Source organism: Tinamus guttatus, unplaced genomic scaffold (genome assembly GCF_059628265.1).
Source record: "Tinamus guttatus ecotype Peru unplaced genomic scaffold, ASM5962826v1 Tinamus_guttatus_pri_ptg000244l, whole genome shotgun sequence".
NCBI lineage: Eukaryota > Metazoa > Chordata > Aves > Tinamiformes > Tinamidae > Tinamus > Tinamus guttatus.
The window spans coordinates 209,837-227,591 of NW_028288778.1; the positions used below are offsets into that span (position 1 = coordinate 209,837).

At 49.9% G+C, this 17,755-nt stretch overlaps 2 protein-coding genes across 2 annotated transcripts in view; one reads left to right on the forward strand and one right to left on the reverse strand.

The window, feature by feature from the left end:
- The window catches only part of AP1G1 (adaptor related protein complex 1 subunit gamma 1), a 40,554-nt gene extending 30,955 nt beyond the window's left edge, over window positions 1-9,599 (reverse strand). The window contains exon 1 of the mRNA XM_088526210.1: window positions 9,476-9,599. The gene's annotated coding sequence lies outside the window, so the exon portion shown is untranslated. The remainder of the gene's footprint in view (window positions 1-9,475) is intronic.
- Window positions 9,600-10,734: 1,135 nt separating this feature from the next.
- ATXN1L (ataxin 1 like) lies at window positions 10,735-13,491 on the forward strand. Its single transcript, XM_010216734.2, has one exon. It carries the CDS (start codon window positions 10,837-10,839, stop codon window positions 12,910-12,912), a length of 2,076 nt encoding a protein of 691 aa, XP_010215036.2. The 5' UTR covers window positions 10,735-10,836; the 3' UTR covers window positions 12,913-13,491.
- Window positions 13,492-17,755: the final 4,264 nt, after the last annotated feature.

A 17,755-nucleotide genomic window follows, 5' to 3' on the forward strand; every position in this document is an offset into this window, starting at 1 on the left:
ACTCTGTATTTGAGAAGATTTATAAACTGCTCAACACAAATATTGTCAGATTGAGATTTGTACAGCAGCATGTGCCATGTGTCTAAAACTCATTCCACAGGTACGCCCACAGAGGACTTTGGCATCTTATATTAAGCTTGACTCTAAACAACACAGAGTAAAAAGACAGACTGCCCAAAGAGCTCTAGTCAAGGGGAAATGGCACTGAACAAAAATGCCATATATTCTACATGCAGCTTACATGAATATTAATTCTTCATCCTTCATGGGCTTTTAGACAATACTCCTACCTCATCAACAGGACTGGTAAAATGAAAGCAAACACTGGAGATCTAATATGATTTCACCTCAGTGTCATCCATTTCATTGTGCAGAACAGAAATGTATAACCTATCCTTACAAATGTCCTTGCATTAAAATAACCAGCAAATCACATTGTAAACATTACTTTTTTTCTTCACATATCACAACCACAGCAAAACATGCAGAAGCTAGCACTTAAGAAAACAATTTAAGAGAGAGAAAAAAAAAGACTCAATGATAGGTAAATTAGGAGCTGCCTCTGCTTCACATTTAATTGTGTAATATGGTAACAGGCGGTTAGTACAGACATGCTAGGTTCCTAGGAGCGATCATCTCTCACACACTTCCTGTCTGATAAAAGCAGGATAATTAGGAACTGCTCTGAAGGACATCATAACATGCAAAAGACAAGACTATTACTTATTTTTAACATTCAAGACTTCTGACTTTGTTCTGCTACTCTGTATCCTTTCACCAATGATAACCATGTCATTTTAAACACATATTTGATTTCTTCCAATAAGAAAATGCTGCACATGTTTGAATTCACATAACAGTATTTCCCTCCTACAAAATTAATCCCTTCAAGTATTCCCTGGTTCAGAGATCTTTCCATGCATATGTTTTCCTAGCATTTCACTTTAGAAGTTCCTATGCAACATACCAAGGTAGCTTCCCCCCGCATAAAGAAAGGATTCTCTTGCAACCAAGAAATTATCACACCAGTCACTTGATTTCCACTCCCAGGAACTTTAAGATTCTTTGCACACTAACAAAACAGAAATCTTATTTTTAAGCTTTGGATTTTTAAAGCAAGTATAAGTGTAGGTGTCAAGAAATCTGGAATACTTTGGAATAAAAGTATTTTGTGTCCTAGAACAGATTAACAATTACTTTCTACCAACTACTCCAAAGCCTATCACAATGCTAACAAACCTTAATGTGATATACCTTGCATAATTTCTGCTCTCTGTTAAGTATCACTGTACACAGGACATAACGTGCGCACACCAAACAACTATACTAACATTATAAGAGCTTTCTCACTAACAGACTGCACAAGCACATACAGTTGCCCTGTATCGCTGTACTGCAAGGAGTGAAAAAGAACAACAACAACAAGAGAGCCACAGCAGGTAAGGCATAAAACTGACCTTCCCTAGTATCCTAGCAATATTCCTCTGGAGTGGGAAGTAGCAAGCAGACAACGGACACTAAAGAGAAAGCACATCGACATCTCCTCAGCCTCCTCCCTGCTTCCAGGACCCGCTGCAGCTCAAAGGACTTTCTGACCCCAAGGTGTTCAAGTGCACCCCTCTGCAGACCTATGGACTTGTCCAATTCCCTTTTGGCAGCACTCAAGCTTTTTGTATTTCATACCTCTGGTGGTAAACGGCACAGTTTAATTATAAGTTCCATGAAAAATAACTATGTATAAATAAATATATGTACTTAGAATGTTACAGTTGTTTAGAGAAAACAATCAGTCTGCTCGACTTCTACTGTGCTGCACTTTTTTTTATAAAAATATTACAAATAGCTTCTTGAATGATAGCTTATTTGGAAACTTTTACTATGTATTTATTATTATAGTGAATTTGCAGCACAAGCGCTGGTTTGTATTAATTGACAACAAATTCAGTACACCATTGTATTGCATTCTAACTTAATATCATGAAATCCTTCCATAGCTTTAAAAAAATCAAACTGTCACTGTTGCATCCATTCCTCTTTTCCAAATCACTTATGAATATGCCTAATGGCACAGTTTCTCAGAGAGCCTCTTAATAACCTCTAGCATGAAAGCAGACAGGTTTTCTATCATTGTCTGGCCACCTTTGTTTCCATTCCTTAGCTAGTTACTAATTCACAAGAGGATCTCCCTTGCGGAACTGCACAGTCATGCGATAAAAACCTCTAGTGAGAGCCTCTGCCAAGACTTCTGAGGAAAAAAAAAAAAAAAAGAAACAAAAAAATCTCCAACCATCAATAATCCAGACCACATTTATGCGTTTACTAATAACCATCAAAAAAAGACAGCAGTTCCTATGAAACACGCTCAAGCACCTTTAAAAAAAAAAAAAAAAGGCACTGCACAAAGCAGCAGGAGTGGCAGTGTAAAAGAAAAAGAAAGTGTTAATGGCCACATAATGGCCACACAGCAAATTTGTGAGCTGAACAGTTTTGAGCTCCTTTAGAAGTACAGGTGGGCTTTCCCTTGGAGATGTTATTACTTATCTTCCCTTCGGGTAACAAATCAGGGCCCTTTCCAGGCACAAACACTGGTGTTAGTTACTCTAACTAGTAACTAGTTCTGTTCCATGCTGTAGTATTGGGAAAATGAGTTATAAACATCAACTGAGAAGAACAGTAAGGATGGGAAAAAGCTTGCTTAAGAATACAACATGAAGATGCCTTAAACAATTTAGCAGTTCTTACACTTTTTCTTTTTATGGGATCTCCCAGAAAGTTTGTTGCATTTCAAAGATATATTCATACACCACTGCCACGTAACCATCAGAAAATTAGGTCTCCAAAAACACTTCATTGTCTCAGTTCCCACCTCTACAGCACAAGTGTTGGCTGCACTGGCATTTTAAGGGACTCTCTGACTGTAGTATTACCCCAAGCAGCAGCAAAATGAATCAAATGTGGTCAGTTTTACTACAAGAAGAGACTGACTGAATTAGTTTCTTCCTACTACCTTTATCAGGGGCATGTGCATATACAGGAATCCAAACTTGCTTTTTACAGGCAAAAGATTCTTCCTAGGCTCTGTTTAGAAAGAAAGTTTAAAATAAGACAACATCAAACAAATTTTTCTCCTTCTTTACCATCATTAAGATACTTATACAACAACTCCATACAGATTTTGCAAATAGATCAGAACTTGCTGATACTTATTCTGTCAATATCCACTTGTTTTCACTTCTTTCAGCTAATATAAGTCACAGAATTGCAAAGAATGCCTGAGGGTGGAGGGCACCTTTGGAGACCATCTGGTCACGCAGGGTCACCTCAAGCATGCTGTCTGGTCGCATTCCACTAGTGCTTCAAGCAGCCCTCCTCCAGGCCAAGGACTTGCTCAGCCCATGGGTGGGGGGGGAGGTTGTGTAACTTCACTTCCTATACACACACACACACACGTGTATATGTATATACATGTATGTGTGTATATATACATGTATATATGTGTGTATATATACATACATGTATATATATATATACACGTGTGTGTGTGTAGAGATAAAATTAGCTAGATTTTGATTGTTCTTTGGCCAAAGCTAACCAAGTTCTGCCCTAAGAGCCACATGCTAAGAAATACTTCAACTACAGCTCTTACGTCAAAGACTACATCAGAGGACAAACAATGAGGCAGTATTAACACAGGGTCTGCTGAGTAAATTACCAGACTGGGAGGAAGAAAGCCATCGGGTACTACCAAGAAAGGTACCACGACCGCTCGAAGACATACCTTGCATACACACTCGGACACATTTAATGAGTGGGACAAGGATGTTTGAGCAGCTATTTTCATGTCTTGCTTGTTAGTACTCCCAAAGCTAAGCTGAGCAGCAAAGGTTTCATGGTCATCAAGCAAACCAATATTCATAGTTTACAGTGGTCTAAAAGCTGATCAGCCTAAATCCAAGCACCTGCGTCAACAAACCAAGTTTTCTGCAAGTATTGTAGGATTTGATGAAACATTGCTCAGAACCTCAATTGCACTTCCCTCCCCCCACCTAGAAGCGAGCTCCAGCTTCATGAGGTCCATATATTGCTGCCCTCAGCAAGGTGACCCAATGAGTCATCATAAACACTTCCTGTAGTCGAACCCAGGTTCCTTTGGATGCCTCTTAGTTGGCAGGCAGACTGTAACTTAATTAATAAGCTCACAAATTTATCATTTGAAGCAGTGCAGTTGCAGGCCAGAATTATGTATTTAGCAGTTTAAAAAAAAAAAAAAAAAAAAAAAAAAAAACACTTTGGAAAAGGCAGAGTGGAAGCAATGAGAAAGTTAAACGAGTATTCCTAAGGATTGCAAACTAATTTGAACAACCTAGCAAGTACTTTTCAGGTTGGTTATAAATCAGAACAGTATGTACTTACAGATCTTAACGCAGAGCTAAGAGAGAAGAGAAGAAAAAAAAATAAAAGCGAGAGAAGACTGCACAGGCTCTTGCTTTTCCTGTTCTTTTCTGCAAGAAATATACATAAGAGTTCTCAGCCTCTTTTAGACAAGTCAACTTTTGGAACTCCTTGTATATTCTTTTTTTTTTTTTTTTTTTCTATTTGCATACTGGTAACAGGAGAACATTAAGAAGCAAATACAACACTGCGGTACACACTGCCAAGAAGTCCACGCTGGAGACCAGACCTATAGAGCACACTGACAAGCTGCATGAAAAAGGGCCCAAGGATCCTTGTGTGTCCCATGGATGTACAGCTGGCACTCTGAGAAGCTGCTGCATAGTGAAAGGCACCAAGAGCAAGAGAGACCTCCACCAAGGCCCCAGAAAATGATTTGCCAATATTTACATTTTTTCCTGATCACACGGGTGAAGAATGGGCAACACGATACCAGAACACGACCTTGACAAACCAGTGAAACAGTAACTGTATCAAAAGTCCATGGGGACTTGAAATATGACCATGCAGACTTCACTGAGAGAAGAAATTAGAGCTACACATCACGGAATAGATAATTAATGAGAGACGGAATAAAAAAATACTAAAAAGTAAGACCAGAAGATGAATAGGATTAAACAATTTAGAGCTAAGAACAATTAAAACATGTACCTAGTGATTTACTCATTTTTGACTACACAATTTCTGTCTTGATATCAGAATGTCTATCAAGCATTTGAAAGACTTTAGAGTCAACTTCTGGTGACAGCTACAAAGCAAGCAAATACCAAACTGCCAAGAACACAAAGGTTTTAAGATATCCTCTATATTAGAGAAATGCATTTTCCTGGACAAGATGGCTGGCCTACGAGCAGAGAGAGGACAAACATGTTGCCTAGGAATGACAGACCCCAAGTTCAACTTCGGCTGGCTAAAAGCAGCTGAGAACCTCCCTAGTGGCAGGTCTTGTTTTTCAGGATTAACTAACATTCCCCCTCAGTACAGCTTACGTGTTTATTCTTTACACATTAATATAAATGACAAGGTAAGTTTTAGCAGTAATTACCCCTTTCCTCATTTTGTTTACATCAGTAGTTTTCCTCTGCCTTTTCTTTATTAATTGCAAGCTCCAGAACTCAGGCATGGTCCCTGAATACCTGGAAAAAACCCTGCAGTTAATATTTACAAAATCTGCTAGGTCAAACACAGAACTCCTCAAACTCATCAAGTCTGTTTTCTCATGTCCAAGGCCTCACCCTTTTGGGTAACTTATATCAAGGCCAAACTTTTCTGAAACATGGTATCTTTACAAAATAAATAAATAAAATATATATATATATATATAAACACCCACACATCTTTTCTCTGCTTTTCTTTTCACTCTTTGGACTGCATGAAAGCTCAGTTACCTTTCCTCTGTTACTCATGAATTTTTCCCCTGCACAAGTAAAGATGGTTTTCGTTCCTATCCGACTCATCACATTACGCGCAGCTGTAAACATTTCATTATTATCCAGGAAGGGGTGGGAGAGGAGAAATAGATATTTTAAAACATTAAGTTTTAGTCTAAATGGTTATTTTCTGCCTGTTATATAGTCTTTTAGTACTTAAGCTTATGTTGTTTCAAATTTTTCAGTTCGTACGCAGGTCACCATGCCAAAAGAGATTTAACTAAAATTCATGCTAAAAATCTCCCTTAGAACACCACAATACTCAAATATAATTGATAGCCAAATAATTTGTATTAATTTTGCAAACAACATCAAATATTACCAAAACTCCACACGTAAACAACTTCCAAGTGCTTCAGCTAAATTATAGTGATTTGCTAGGAACTGTATGTAGTTAAATCCTTAAACATTCAAATGAGTTGAAATCCTATTCTTTGGAATCTATTTAGAAAGGTTAGCATATCTCTAAAAATATTAAAGCCACACGTTCAGTATAGCAATGAAATCTAACAACCTTATTAAGCAACTTAAAAAGAATTAAAAAGGACCAGTCACAAAGCTTTTAAGTTCCGTTATTATTTACTCTTCAATTCTGGAAACAATAAGGTACAAAACTCGCTGAGGCTCATGGAATTATCACAGAACAGCTTCACCATTTGGGGCAATGTTTCTCAATTTCCAATCCAAATAGGCCATGTACCTAGTCATAGCTCCTGCTGAAAGCAGGATATAAAACTCTGAACTTGGGTCTGTAGGCTCCTTCTAAGGACTAGAAGGAGCCTACAGACCCAAGTTCAGAGTTTTACCCAAGACTACAGAAATAGGTATTTTCAAACAAATAACCTAAAACAGGCAAATGAAGGCACTGCAATCCCACTCACGCATAAGCAATCTCACTTCCCAAGAGCAACTTTTGGAAAGTTGCATAATTAAAGCCTGACCCAGCTCCCACTGAAATCAGTAACAGAAGTGCCCCGTTTGTTCCAGCAGAACTGAATAAAATCTGCTGTACAGAAATGGGAAGAGGAAGATATGCCCAGGCTGTGTGAAGGGAATAACTGCAACAGATAATTACGGCTGTCTGATTCCTCACCTCAACATTGCTATTAGTAGGCTTCACACACACACACACACACAAAATATATGCTAGTAGTAAAAACAGAAGTATAAATACATACTATAGATAGGGACCAAGTTATGGAAAAAAAAAATACTAGAGGTAGCGATACATTGCTTAGTTATTGATATTTATACAGGAAATAGTAAACAATCAAGGAGCCTGGCCACCATTCAGAAGAGCAAAAGCAACACTGAGTTAACAAGAAAAGCAACCGACATAGAACATTCAAAGTTAAAAACCAATCTCTTTTTACAAACAGCTACTTAATCAGAGGAACCTGTAAAGCAGAAAATAAGCTAGGTTGCGAATCCAGAATTAAGGGTCGAAGGAGGTAGAGCTAAAACACAGTATAATAATAAAAGGCAAGGTAACATACGCTACACAAAGATAGCAGGAGTGAGGAGAGAAAAACAAAAAATCAACTCAAAAACAAGACATGAGAGGTCAACTCGGAAGAAGTGACAGTACTATTTCCAGTCACACTGAGAAACAAGAAACGTAGCATAACAGTATTCCAGAGTCAAAGACCACCCTGCTGTCCAGAAGAGAGGGGAGGAGGAGAGCATCCTTGCTCCAACAACTTTGTACTGTCAGCAGAGATTTCTTTACACACACACTACGACTGACTTTTGAACAGCAGCTGCCCAGGCTACATTTAATGATAGTCATTATGTATTTACCTTATGAACCTCAAAACCCATACCCAATAAAGTAATACTACTACCAAAATAAATGAGACAATTTTTCCCAGAACACACCAAAGAACAAATTAATGTCACTTTCAGACAGAAGAGTTTTTTTGCTCCGTTATTAAATATAAAAACAGCCCTTCTCCAAAGCATAGTTTGAAGACATATACATTGCCAACTCATTAAGAACATAAATACCCATACAAAAAAGAGTCACAAGAATCTATTCTGGATGATCGCTGCTTGAAACAACTAAGGTTTTTGCTAGCCCTTCAACTTTAAAAAGCAGTTTTCCAAACCTAAGCTGCATTAACCAGAGCAGGTTCTGTATGCAGCTTCCATAGTGTTGCATGTCAAACTTAACCACTGTCATTAGTTTCCCTGACACTAACTCAGAGCCTTGTGCACAAAGAAAATATGAAGAATCAGAATATTTTATCTTCCCTAGTCTCCAGCCAGGACACAGCAAGAAAAGGTATTGAAGAACCTGTCTATTCCCACTGCACCAGCTACAGAAAAAAAAAAAAAAAAAAAAAAAACACGAACAGGAACAATGAAATAAGAGAATGTTTGTCTTCCTTCTATCAAACAAGCATGAAATCTAAAAGTTGTACTATGTAGAAAAAAAGATAAAAACTGGATTCCCTTACAAAAGAATTACCCCAACCTTTTTTCCTCCTTTGCAACATAGAAATTTTAACATTTTCCTTCTCCTGCCATGGCAGGAACAAGAAAAGCCCACACCACACACTGTCTCAGAAAAGCCTCTTGTGTTCCCTGAGCTTCCAGGTGTCCAGTGAAGTTTCAGCTCCCCTGCCAAATGCCACAGTGCGCACGCGTGGGCAAAAGACAGAATTTGGCAGGAGAGTGAGATACGCAAATAAAACAAAGGATACCAGCATAGTGCATAGAAAGGGACAAAAAGAAACAGACATAGGAAAAACAACTGGCACACAGTTGTGCTGCAGAGAAGCAAAACAAGAAAAAAAAAAAAAGCCAGAAACACTATCTGTGCCATTTCAAATCTAAGATTCCAGGGCACTACGTGGGGAGATGGGGCAGCCTTTGGCTCTGTTTAGAGTAATAGGTGTGAATTACACTTTCAGATCCAGCACATAAAACTCTCACTTCCAAGGCTATTACTAGGATCCCATACCAGGATCCCATTATGACCACATTCCTGACCCAGGAACTAAAATTCGCTACTAAGCAATTCACTACTAAGCATTTACAACGGAAAAAAAGGCACAAAACCTATCTGCAGGCAGACTTTCGGGACACCACAAACTGCGAGGAAGCTACAAATCACTTCGCGGTGCGGGGAGAAGGGGTGGCAGATCCCTCAGCAGCCGCTTCAGCGCCCGCTCCGCGAGCGACCCTGCTCACGGCGCCGCGGGCCGCGCTGCCTCTTTGCCGCCTCGGGCAGAACCGGGCACTTTCGCCGCTACCGGGACTCGTGCGGCTGCGAGCGGCCAGGGCGCGGCCAGGGCGGCATGGAGCGGCTAACGGCGGCGCCGGTACCGGCAGGGGGGCAGAGCCCGAGCCCCCCTCGGCAGGAGCGGAGCCCCGCGCGCCGCCTTCCCGCCGCGGCGGCCAAGCGGCCCGAGGCCTCTCTGCCGAGCGGCGACCCGGGCCGGCAGAGCCAGCGCCGCCCCCCAAGCCGGCGGGGCCGAGCGGCGCAGGAGGCCGCTGCGGGACAGCGGGCAGCGCCGGGGCCGGGCCGGGGGACAGGCAGGGACGGTCAGCGCGGGGGCGGGGGGGGGGGCGGCGCGGGCCGCACTCACCGGGCCGGTCCCTGCAGCGGAGACAGCGACGGCGGCAGGAGCCAGGCATTCAAAATGGCGGCGGCGCGGCCGCAGCACCCGTACCGCAGGCGGAGGGATCCGCGGCCCGGTGCTCGGCTCGTGCGCCCCCCGGCGCTGGAGGCAGCGGGGGCGGCGGTGGACGGTGAGGGTGAGGCCGCGGCGAGCTCAGCAGCGGCGGCCGCGGCGGAGCGGGAGCAGCGGCTCCGGGCGGAGGGGGCTCGCGGCACTACTTCGCTCGGCGGAAGCACCCACGGAACCGTCCCGTGGAGGTGCGTTTCGAGTCCACGGCCGTCACTGATGACGTCACGCGCCGGCGTGGTTCCCCCGCGGCGAGCGCGGGCCTGTGGTGCAGCCGGGCGGGTCGCGCTCCCCCGAACGGGAGTTCCGGGCGCGCAGGCTGGGGGGCGGAGCGGCCGCCACGGCCTGGGGAGCTCCGCGGGCCGGAGAACCCGCCCGGGGGGGATGTGAGTGCGTGCTGGGGACAAGAGCGTCCCGCGCCCGCCGGTGTCTGGTTCCCTTGCGCGGGCTGACAGTTCTAGGACGGGGCGGGCCTGTCTCGCTGGGACGGGCGCGCCCAACGCGGGAGCACAGCCTGAAGCCGCGTCCCGAGCCGCTCCCTCTGCGTGTCAGGGAGAGGAAACGGCCCCCGCGCGCTCCGGGCAGGCTCCTCGGCGGCGCCTCTGTGCGCGACGCCATGAAACGGGACGATAGCGGGAGAGGGGGCAGCTACTTCGGGGGAACCGGGCTCGGGGGAACCCGCCGTTGCCGGGAAACGCGCGCGCCGAGGCGGCCTACGGGCACCGTGACGTCGTGCCCGCCGCCGGCTCCCGCACTTCCGGCGCGCGGGCTTGTGTCATCGCGAGGCGCCGCAGGCGGGGCCGAGGCGGCGGCGGGCGGTGCCGGGGCCGATGGGGGGTCGCGGCGGAGGCGCCGGACGATGGGCGGGTGAGTGCGGGGCCCGGCGGGGATGCGGCGGCGCGCCCGGGCCACGGGGGGCGGCGGCGCCGGGGCGGCTCCCTCCGCCCCGCCGATCGCGGCATCGCGGGTGCTGCGCGGCTCGGCGGCCTCTGCGCCCGGGCTCTGCGGGGGCTGACGCTCACCCGGCCCGGGGCTCCCGCAGCCCTGGGACTCCGCTGGGCCCGGGGCTCTCTCCGCCCGGGGCTCCTTCGGGGGCCGGGGCCCGTCCCGGCGGTGCCCGGCGCGGGGCTCACGGCTCCCTCTGTTCCGGTGTAGGTGAGGCGGCGGCCCGCGGGGACCCGGGAGCCGGAGCGCGGCAGCCCCTGCGGGCGCCCCCATGAGCGAGCGCGGCGGCCGGGCCTGCCGGGACCCCGTGCGGCGCCATGAGAGCGGGCCACGAGCGCAGCCAGGAGTGCCTGCCGCCCAAGAAGCGGGAGCTGCCCCCCGCCAGCGTGGGCGCCGAGCCCGCCCGCGCCGCGGGCACCCCGGCCTCGGGCGAGGGCCCCGAGTGGGGCCGGGCGGCGGGGCCGGGCCCTGCGGCCCCGCGCTACGGCCCCGGCGAGGGTGCGGAGGCCGTGGCGGGGCTCACAGTGGACCAGTACGGGATGCTCTACAAAGTCGCAGTGCCGCCCGCCACCTTCTCCCCCACGGGCCTGCACCCTGTGGTGAACGTGAGTCCCCTGCCACCGGCCTTCAACGTGACCTCGCCGCTGATCCAGCACCCGGGGGTGCCCTACCCTCCCATCCACTACACACAGATCCCCCCCACCTCTCTGCAGTTTATCGGCTCCCATTACACCGTGCCCTATGCCGTCCCTCCCGGCTTCCTGCCTAGCCCGCTCCTGTCGCCTTCCACCAGCCTCGCTGCCTCTCATGTCCCTCACTTCGTGCCATATGCCTCGCTCTTCACGGAGGAAGCTGCTCCTTCTCCCCAGACTACCTCTCCTACCCACACCTTCAGCAAATCCACTTCTGCCATCTCTCCGTCTGGCCAGGCACAGCACCATGCAGGGACTCAGCCACTAGATATGGCACCAGGTAGAATTCCTGTTTATTATCAGATGTCCCGCCTCCCACCGGGGTATTCGGCATACGAGACACCTGCAGCGGGTGGAAGTCCAAATCGTCCTCAGCAAGACACTCAGCTGAGTTCAGAGGTAGTTGCTGCCAATGGTGGACAGAGACATCTGGAGCATAACGTGGTGAGGACCAGTGAGGCTGTGGACTCGGCCAGCAGCAAAGCTGAAGATGGTCTGCCAGGGGCTGCGGCAGGATGTGTGGTCGATGGACAGTTTCTTTCAGGTTACCAGACTTTGCACACAGAGGTCTCTGTGCCTGCACACAGAAGCACCCCAGATGCTGATCTGGAGGTGCAGAGGGTGGTGGGGGTGCTGGCGTCTCAGGATTACCATATTCTGGCAGCCCAGAGGAAGGATGACCTGAGCCCTTTAAACCTTTGCCATAACATCCCTGATCAGCAGGGGGAGTCGAGGGACGCTTTGAGGAGCACCGCAGAAAGGGCTGCTGCTGAGAAAAGCCAGTCCAGGAGTCTGTTTGTAACGTCCCCTGATGAGATGGTTAGACAAAGACAGTTAACCAAAGGCATGGTAATAGCCAACGGCAAGCCAGTCCCAGTGCCCGTTGTGTCTGAGCCCATCAGGTCTTCCTCTTCAGACGCCCTGGCGAGGCAGAGCCCGGATGCGCAGGCTCGAGGGAGCACGCTCGAGAAGGACGTGACCCAGCTGCCACCACCCAGCTCCTCGCATCTGCCCTCCCACTTCATGAAAGGAGCCATCATCCAGCTGGCCACAGGAGAGCTGAAGCGAGTCGAGGACCTGCAGACTCAAGACTTCGTCCGCAGTGCTGAGGTGAGCGGGGGCCTGAAGATTGACTCCAGCACTGTGGTGGATATTCAGGAAAGCCAGTGGCCTGGGTTTGTCACATTGCATTTTGTGGTTGGGGAGCAGCAAAGTAAAGTGAGCATCGATGTGCCCCCAGAGCATCCCTTCTTTGTGTATGGCCAGGGCTGGTCCTCCTGCAGCCCAGGGCGGACTGCGCAGCTCTTTGCTCTGCCTTGTCATAGGCTGCAGGTGGGCGATGTCTGCATATCAATCAGTTTACAGAGCATGAACGGCAACTCTGCTTCTCAGGCTAACTGCCCTCTCGCAGGTCAATTGATATCTGCTAGAGAGAGACCTGAAAGAACAGCGCAGGGGTGCAGAGAGCCACCTGACAGGGCTGCCGAGAGGAAGAGCCACCCCGAAAGGGACAGTGCGGCGCAGGGCTCTCCCACAGAACCCTCTCAGCCTGAGCCTGGCAGTCAGCACAGCTGGGCAGCCCCAGGCTTCCAAAGATACAGCGTGCAGGCAGAGGAGCCTCGGCCGTCCCTGCTCCGTCCCTCTTTCATTCCCCAGGAGGTCAAGCTGTCTATTGAAGGGCGTTCCAATGCAGGAAAGTGATCCCTGGAGGCTGTGAGCTGGGGTGCGCCCCACGCATGAGTCTTGCCTGCACCGGGTGAAGAAATTGCACAGACTTTGTGACAGGTTCACCAGTAAGGCTGCTCTCTGCCCTGCAGAACTGGATTTGCTCCAGTTCAGTGGCTGACTAGATCCTCTTGGGGAATCAGGAGGGCTCTGGTGCCTCAGGGAGCAGCACAGACGAGCTGGGCTGGCGTATGCGGGATGTGCTTGAGAGCTCGGACAGGGTCAATCCAGAGGCTGAGGCTCTGCGGCTCCCTGAGCTCCTGGCTCCCTGCAGGGCAGGGCCTGCGCGTTCAGGAGAGTTCAGGAGATAAGGAGGGCAGATGCAGCTCAAGGTAGCAGATAAAATTGCTGAAGATTTGATTCCTCTTTTCTCAATATGGGGAAAGATGGGTCCCCACTGGAGCTTAGGGGCCCTACTCCCAGTATCTCCTTTCTTCATACATGCACTTTAAAAGGACTGTTCACCAATGGAGCTCTTGAGGGCAGGCTGCAGATGCTTCTCTGATGGTTCTGTTTATTGTCTCTTCCACTGAACCCAACCGCTCTTTCTTCTTGCAAGAATCTGCAGACATCTGCACCAAAGGCAGAAATTGGAGAGGAAGGACCAAAAAGATGGGTTTAGGTGCAGGTAAATAGGAAACTGTCAGAAAGACTTGAGCACTTGGGATGGGGCATGAGCTGGGATGGGAGACAGCAGTTTTCTGTCCTGCTAAGAAATACATTTAATTATTTGACACCAAATTAAGTCCTTCTTCCCATGTTCATACTTTTTTTTTTTTTTTAATGAGGTTTAGCCTACAAGTGATCTTTCTCTCTCGTCGTCTTTTTTTTTTTTTTTTTTTTCAGCTGGAGTAAGATACATTTAGCATTCTCTAGGGAAGGATGGAAACACATTCTTTTACTGTGAGAAGACTGAGAGTGTTTTATAATTAAATCAGAAGAAAACTTTCCAGATGGCTAATTCTTCACTGCAGGCAGTTTCCTGAATAAGCTCTAGACAACAGACAAGTGTTTGTGCATGTGCGGGCAAGGTACAAAGCTTCTCTTAATTACAGTTCCATGACTGATATAGGGACTAAAAATATCACAGCATCGTAGGGCATTTCTATATGTTTTTCTGTTCATTATTCTGATGCTTCACCTTGGAGTTCCTCTGTTGAACAACATGGTAAAATCCAGAGTAGTCTCTTTCGCAGTGAGATTGACTATAAATGTATATTAATACCTCGTTATGGTGATAACACTCCATTCAAGTAAAGGTTCCTGTAGTTACACTAATTTGTCCTCTCTGACAATGTGTTATGAAACCAACTCTAAATGCTTAGCTAGAATAAAGAAATAGTCACTGCTATGTTGAAGATAAGAGCCTTCACTCTGAACTTGGGCTGAAGTACTCCTTGTGTTCAGGTGCCCATCTCTGTGCTGGGACCATGCTTGCCAGAGCCTGTTGGTTCCTTCTTAGCGCGCAGGTCCCACCAGGCTCTCTGTGCTGCTCCTGACGTCTAGCATCCCATTTGCTGCCTCCTTTTTCCCGTCTTTCCAAGCTTTGCTGTCAGGCATGCCTCGCTGTTCAGGCATTGGTGCTCTCCTTCTGCGGGTGCCCCAGATGTCGGCACCCCCATCCGTGTCACTGTCCTGCTGCTGAGCCCATGGTGGTTGTGTCTCAGGGCGTGCGTGTCCTTCAGAAACGTGCCCCGTAGCCGCCCGGCTGCGAGGCAGAGGGTGCTGGGCGACTCGGAGATCTCCACCACGTCCCTTCCCTCCGGCGCCCCGAGCCTCCTGTCTGAGCGCGCTGCCAGCTGCTTGTGTTGCCTTTGAAATGCCTGCACCCTAGAACAGCTTCTTTTCAGGTCTTGGTGGAGGCACGCTCTGCTCTCGCCTTAGTCTTGGTGCCTCACAGTGGTTTCTGAGGGGAGGCTGCTGCCTGTGCCCTCTGCGACTTCCCCAAGGACATGCTGCTCCCAGTCCATCTCCTCAGCAGCATCGGGAAGCGTAAAGTTGCAGTGAGGTTGTCAGGTTCTGCCTCCTGCAGTGAAGGAGCTGTGGGAGCAGGTGCTGGTTGTCAGTAAAAGCAGGCGCTGGCTTCATCGCCTCATGGCCACCGTGCGCGTGCCCTTGCTGCTCGTTGGACTGCCCTCCGCCAAGGCCTCGCTTGACGTTGGTTACCGCGTGGCGCTCGGGCTACCTGGGTGTCTGCGGCCACGGTCAGGAAGCGGAGGAGCCCCGACTGCTGCCGCCTTTGCATGCTGCCTGCAGAAGGATTCCAGGGCTGGAGCCCACAGCTAGGAGAAGGATGGCACATGTGTGCAGATGTGGAAGGGCTGCTTTCTGTGCGCGGAGAGGATGTCTGAGCACGGCCGTGGTGCAGAGCTGCTCCGTGCCTCTCTGAGCATTGAGACCTGTCTGCTGGAGAGGGGGTTTGCAGAGGCTGCCCCGTCCTGGGTCCTGCGGTACCTGCGGCTGCACCTCTGCCGCGCTGATGGGTGTCCTGCAAGGGCAGGTGCGATCCGCGAGGCGCCGTCTGCTAACGGAGCTCTGGGCCGCGCAGCCCAGGGCCGCGGGAGGACCGGCCTCGTCTTCTCCCGGCCCCGCTCTGCGGCGGACGCGGGGCTGCGCCCGCTGTCCTGCACATCACGGTGCGGGTGCGTCCCGTGGCGGGGATTGCAGCGGGGAGCAGTCGTGGGCAGGCAGGGAGCTGGGGGTGCCCTGGCCCAGCCCGGCGTTGCCCCCCGTCACTGCACTCGGTCTTTGCTGGGTTTGTTGCTTCTGCGGAGGTGGTTGCTGTGTTAGGGGTCCAGGCTCTCCCGAGACTGTGCGAGACCGGCCTGGCGATGAGCGCGCCCGAGAGGAGGCCCAAGGTTCCCAGGGAGAGGGGGCGCAGCCAGGAGGACGTGTGGAGCGACTTGGCTGCCCGGGCTTTGCTGCCGGCACGGGCATCGCAGGCTGCCCCGGGGAGCTGCTGCTTCCCTGCGCTGCTGCGGAGGCGGGAGAGCTGCGTCCCCGCTGCCCGCAGGGGCCGGGGGCTGCGCTGCAGCCTGCAGGGCGCTGCAGCCTGCGGGGCTGCGCGGGTGCCTGCGGGGATGCGCTGCAGCCTGCGGGGCTGCGCGGGTGCCTGCGGGGCTGTGCGGGTGCCTGCGGGGCGCTGCAGCCTGCGGGGCGCTGCAGCCTGCGGGGCGCTGCAGCCGCCGTCTCGCGAACTCGAACGGCCGGGCCGGGCGCCGCGGGAGCCGGCAGGCCGGGGCAGGGCTTGCTCGGGGCAGCGCTGCCGCCACCAGACTATGCAGAGGAAGCGCCGCCGGGCCGGGGGCAGCGCGGAGGCCCCCGGCCCTCAGCGCGCCAGCATAATGCACTTTCACACGCGGTGTCCCTGTCCCCGGCCCCCTCCCTGACTCGAAGTCACTTTCCCCAGTACAGAACTAACCATCCTCGTTACTCGAAGTGTTCTGAATGAAACCACAGCAGCTTGGTTAGCCCCGATGCTAGTTCCTGCCGCCGCAGCACATGTGCCTTTCCCTAGCGTCGCTCACGACTGCTCCCTGCCTCTCGGCCCGGCGCGAAGCTCCGCGGTGCCACACGTGCCGTGCGGCGCCCAGGCCGGGCCCCGCGCCCCTCCGTGCGCGGAGGGCAGCGCTGGCCCCGCGTCCTGCCGGGCAGCCGCTCCGTGCCCCGGCCCTCGGCACCTCGGAGCGGCCGCGCGCAGCGGAGCGGAGCCGAGCGGAGCAGACGGCGCCGGTAGCGGGGCTGCCCGAGGCGGGACGTCCGTGTAGATAAGTGCTGATCCCTCCACTATAATCCCAGTTATGTAATGGCTGTATTAACATGTAACCAACTGCATTGTATCTAAAGCCTTAGAACTAGTCAGGTGCTCCCCTCCGACCCCCATCCTGACCCTTTCTTCCTACCTGATCTTTAACAAAGCATTAATAATTCTAAGGATAATCTCTATTTTGTTGTGCTTTTTTTGTAACTGTTTTAAATAAATCAATTTGTACTGTATATTTGTACTTTTGGTGAGATCCTCTTTCCTGTTTTACCATTTTAAGTCTGTACTTGGCTACACACAGATTGTATTTTTATTGTTAATGCTCTTATGAATATTGCATTTAACTTGTTGACTCTGTAAACACAGTATATATCTATATATATATATATCTATATATAAACCAATAGCTTTTCCTTTGGTGTTTGAGACTTTTTGCTCATCTGTGGCACCAGTGATCATTCGGATGTGGGTTTTCTGGTCTTATGCAGTGTGATCTGGAAACTATGGCATGCCCAGGGTAAAGCTGCCTGGCAGATGGGTTCTGATCTCATGTGCTCTTTCTTGAACCCCTTTAATACCATGGCTTTATCAGTAAGTGAAGCTTGGAACAATCAGCAGCTGCACCATGAGTTTTCCAAACTATCTGGCAAGAGAAAAAATCGATTTAAAATTAAACCTATTTAAGTAGTACAACTGAAACCCTTTAAAAAACAAAACAACAACAACACAAACTTTTCCTCTCTGACCTTAGGGATATGTCTTCTGGTCACTGTTTTTGACTTAAGGCAGAGACAGTGATAAGAGCAAGAGGGGTTTTCAGTGCACTTAGGCCACCATGTAACTACTGCAGACCGTACTGGGAGATGCGGCGGTGCTGGAAATGCAGCACGGTTCTCCATGCTGCGACACGCAGGTGTGCAGCGCTTCAGTGTCTGGTGGGCTGCAGCTCCAGAAACACAGAGTTAAAGTATGCATTTTCGATGCTTGTTCTTAAAGAAGTCAAAAGGGAGAATATAACTACCCTTTGTGCCCCTCCATCCCCTGAGATTTCTCTTT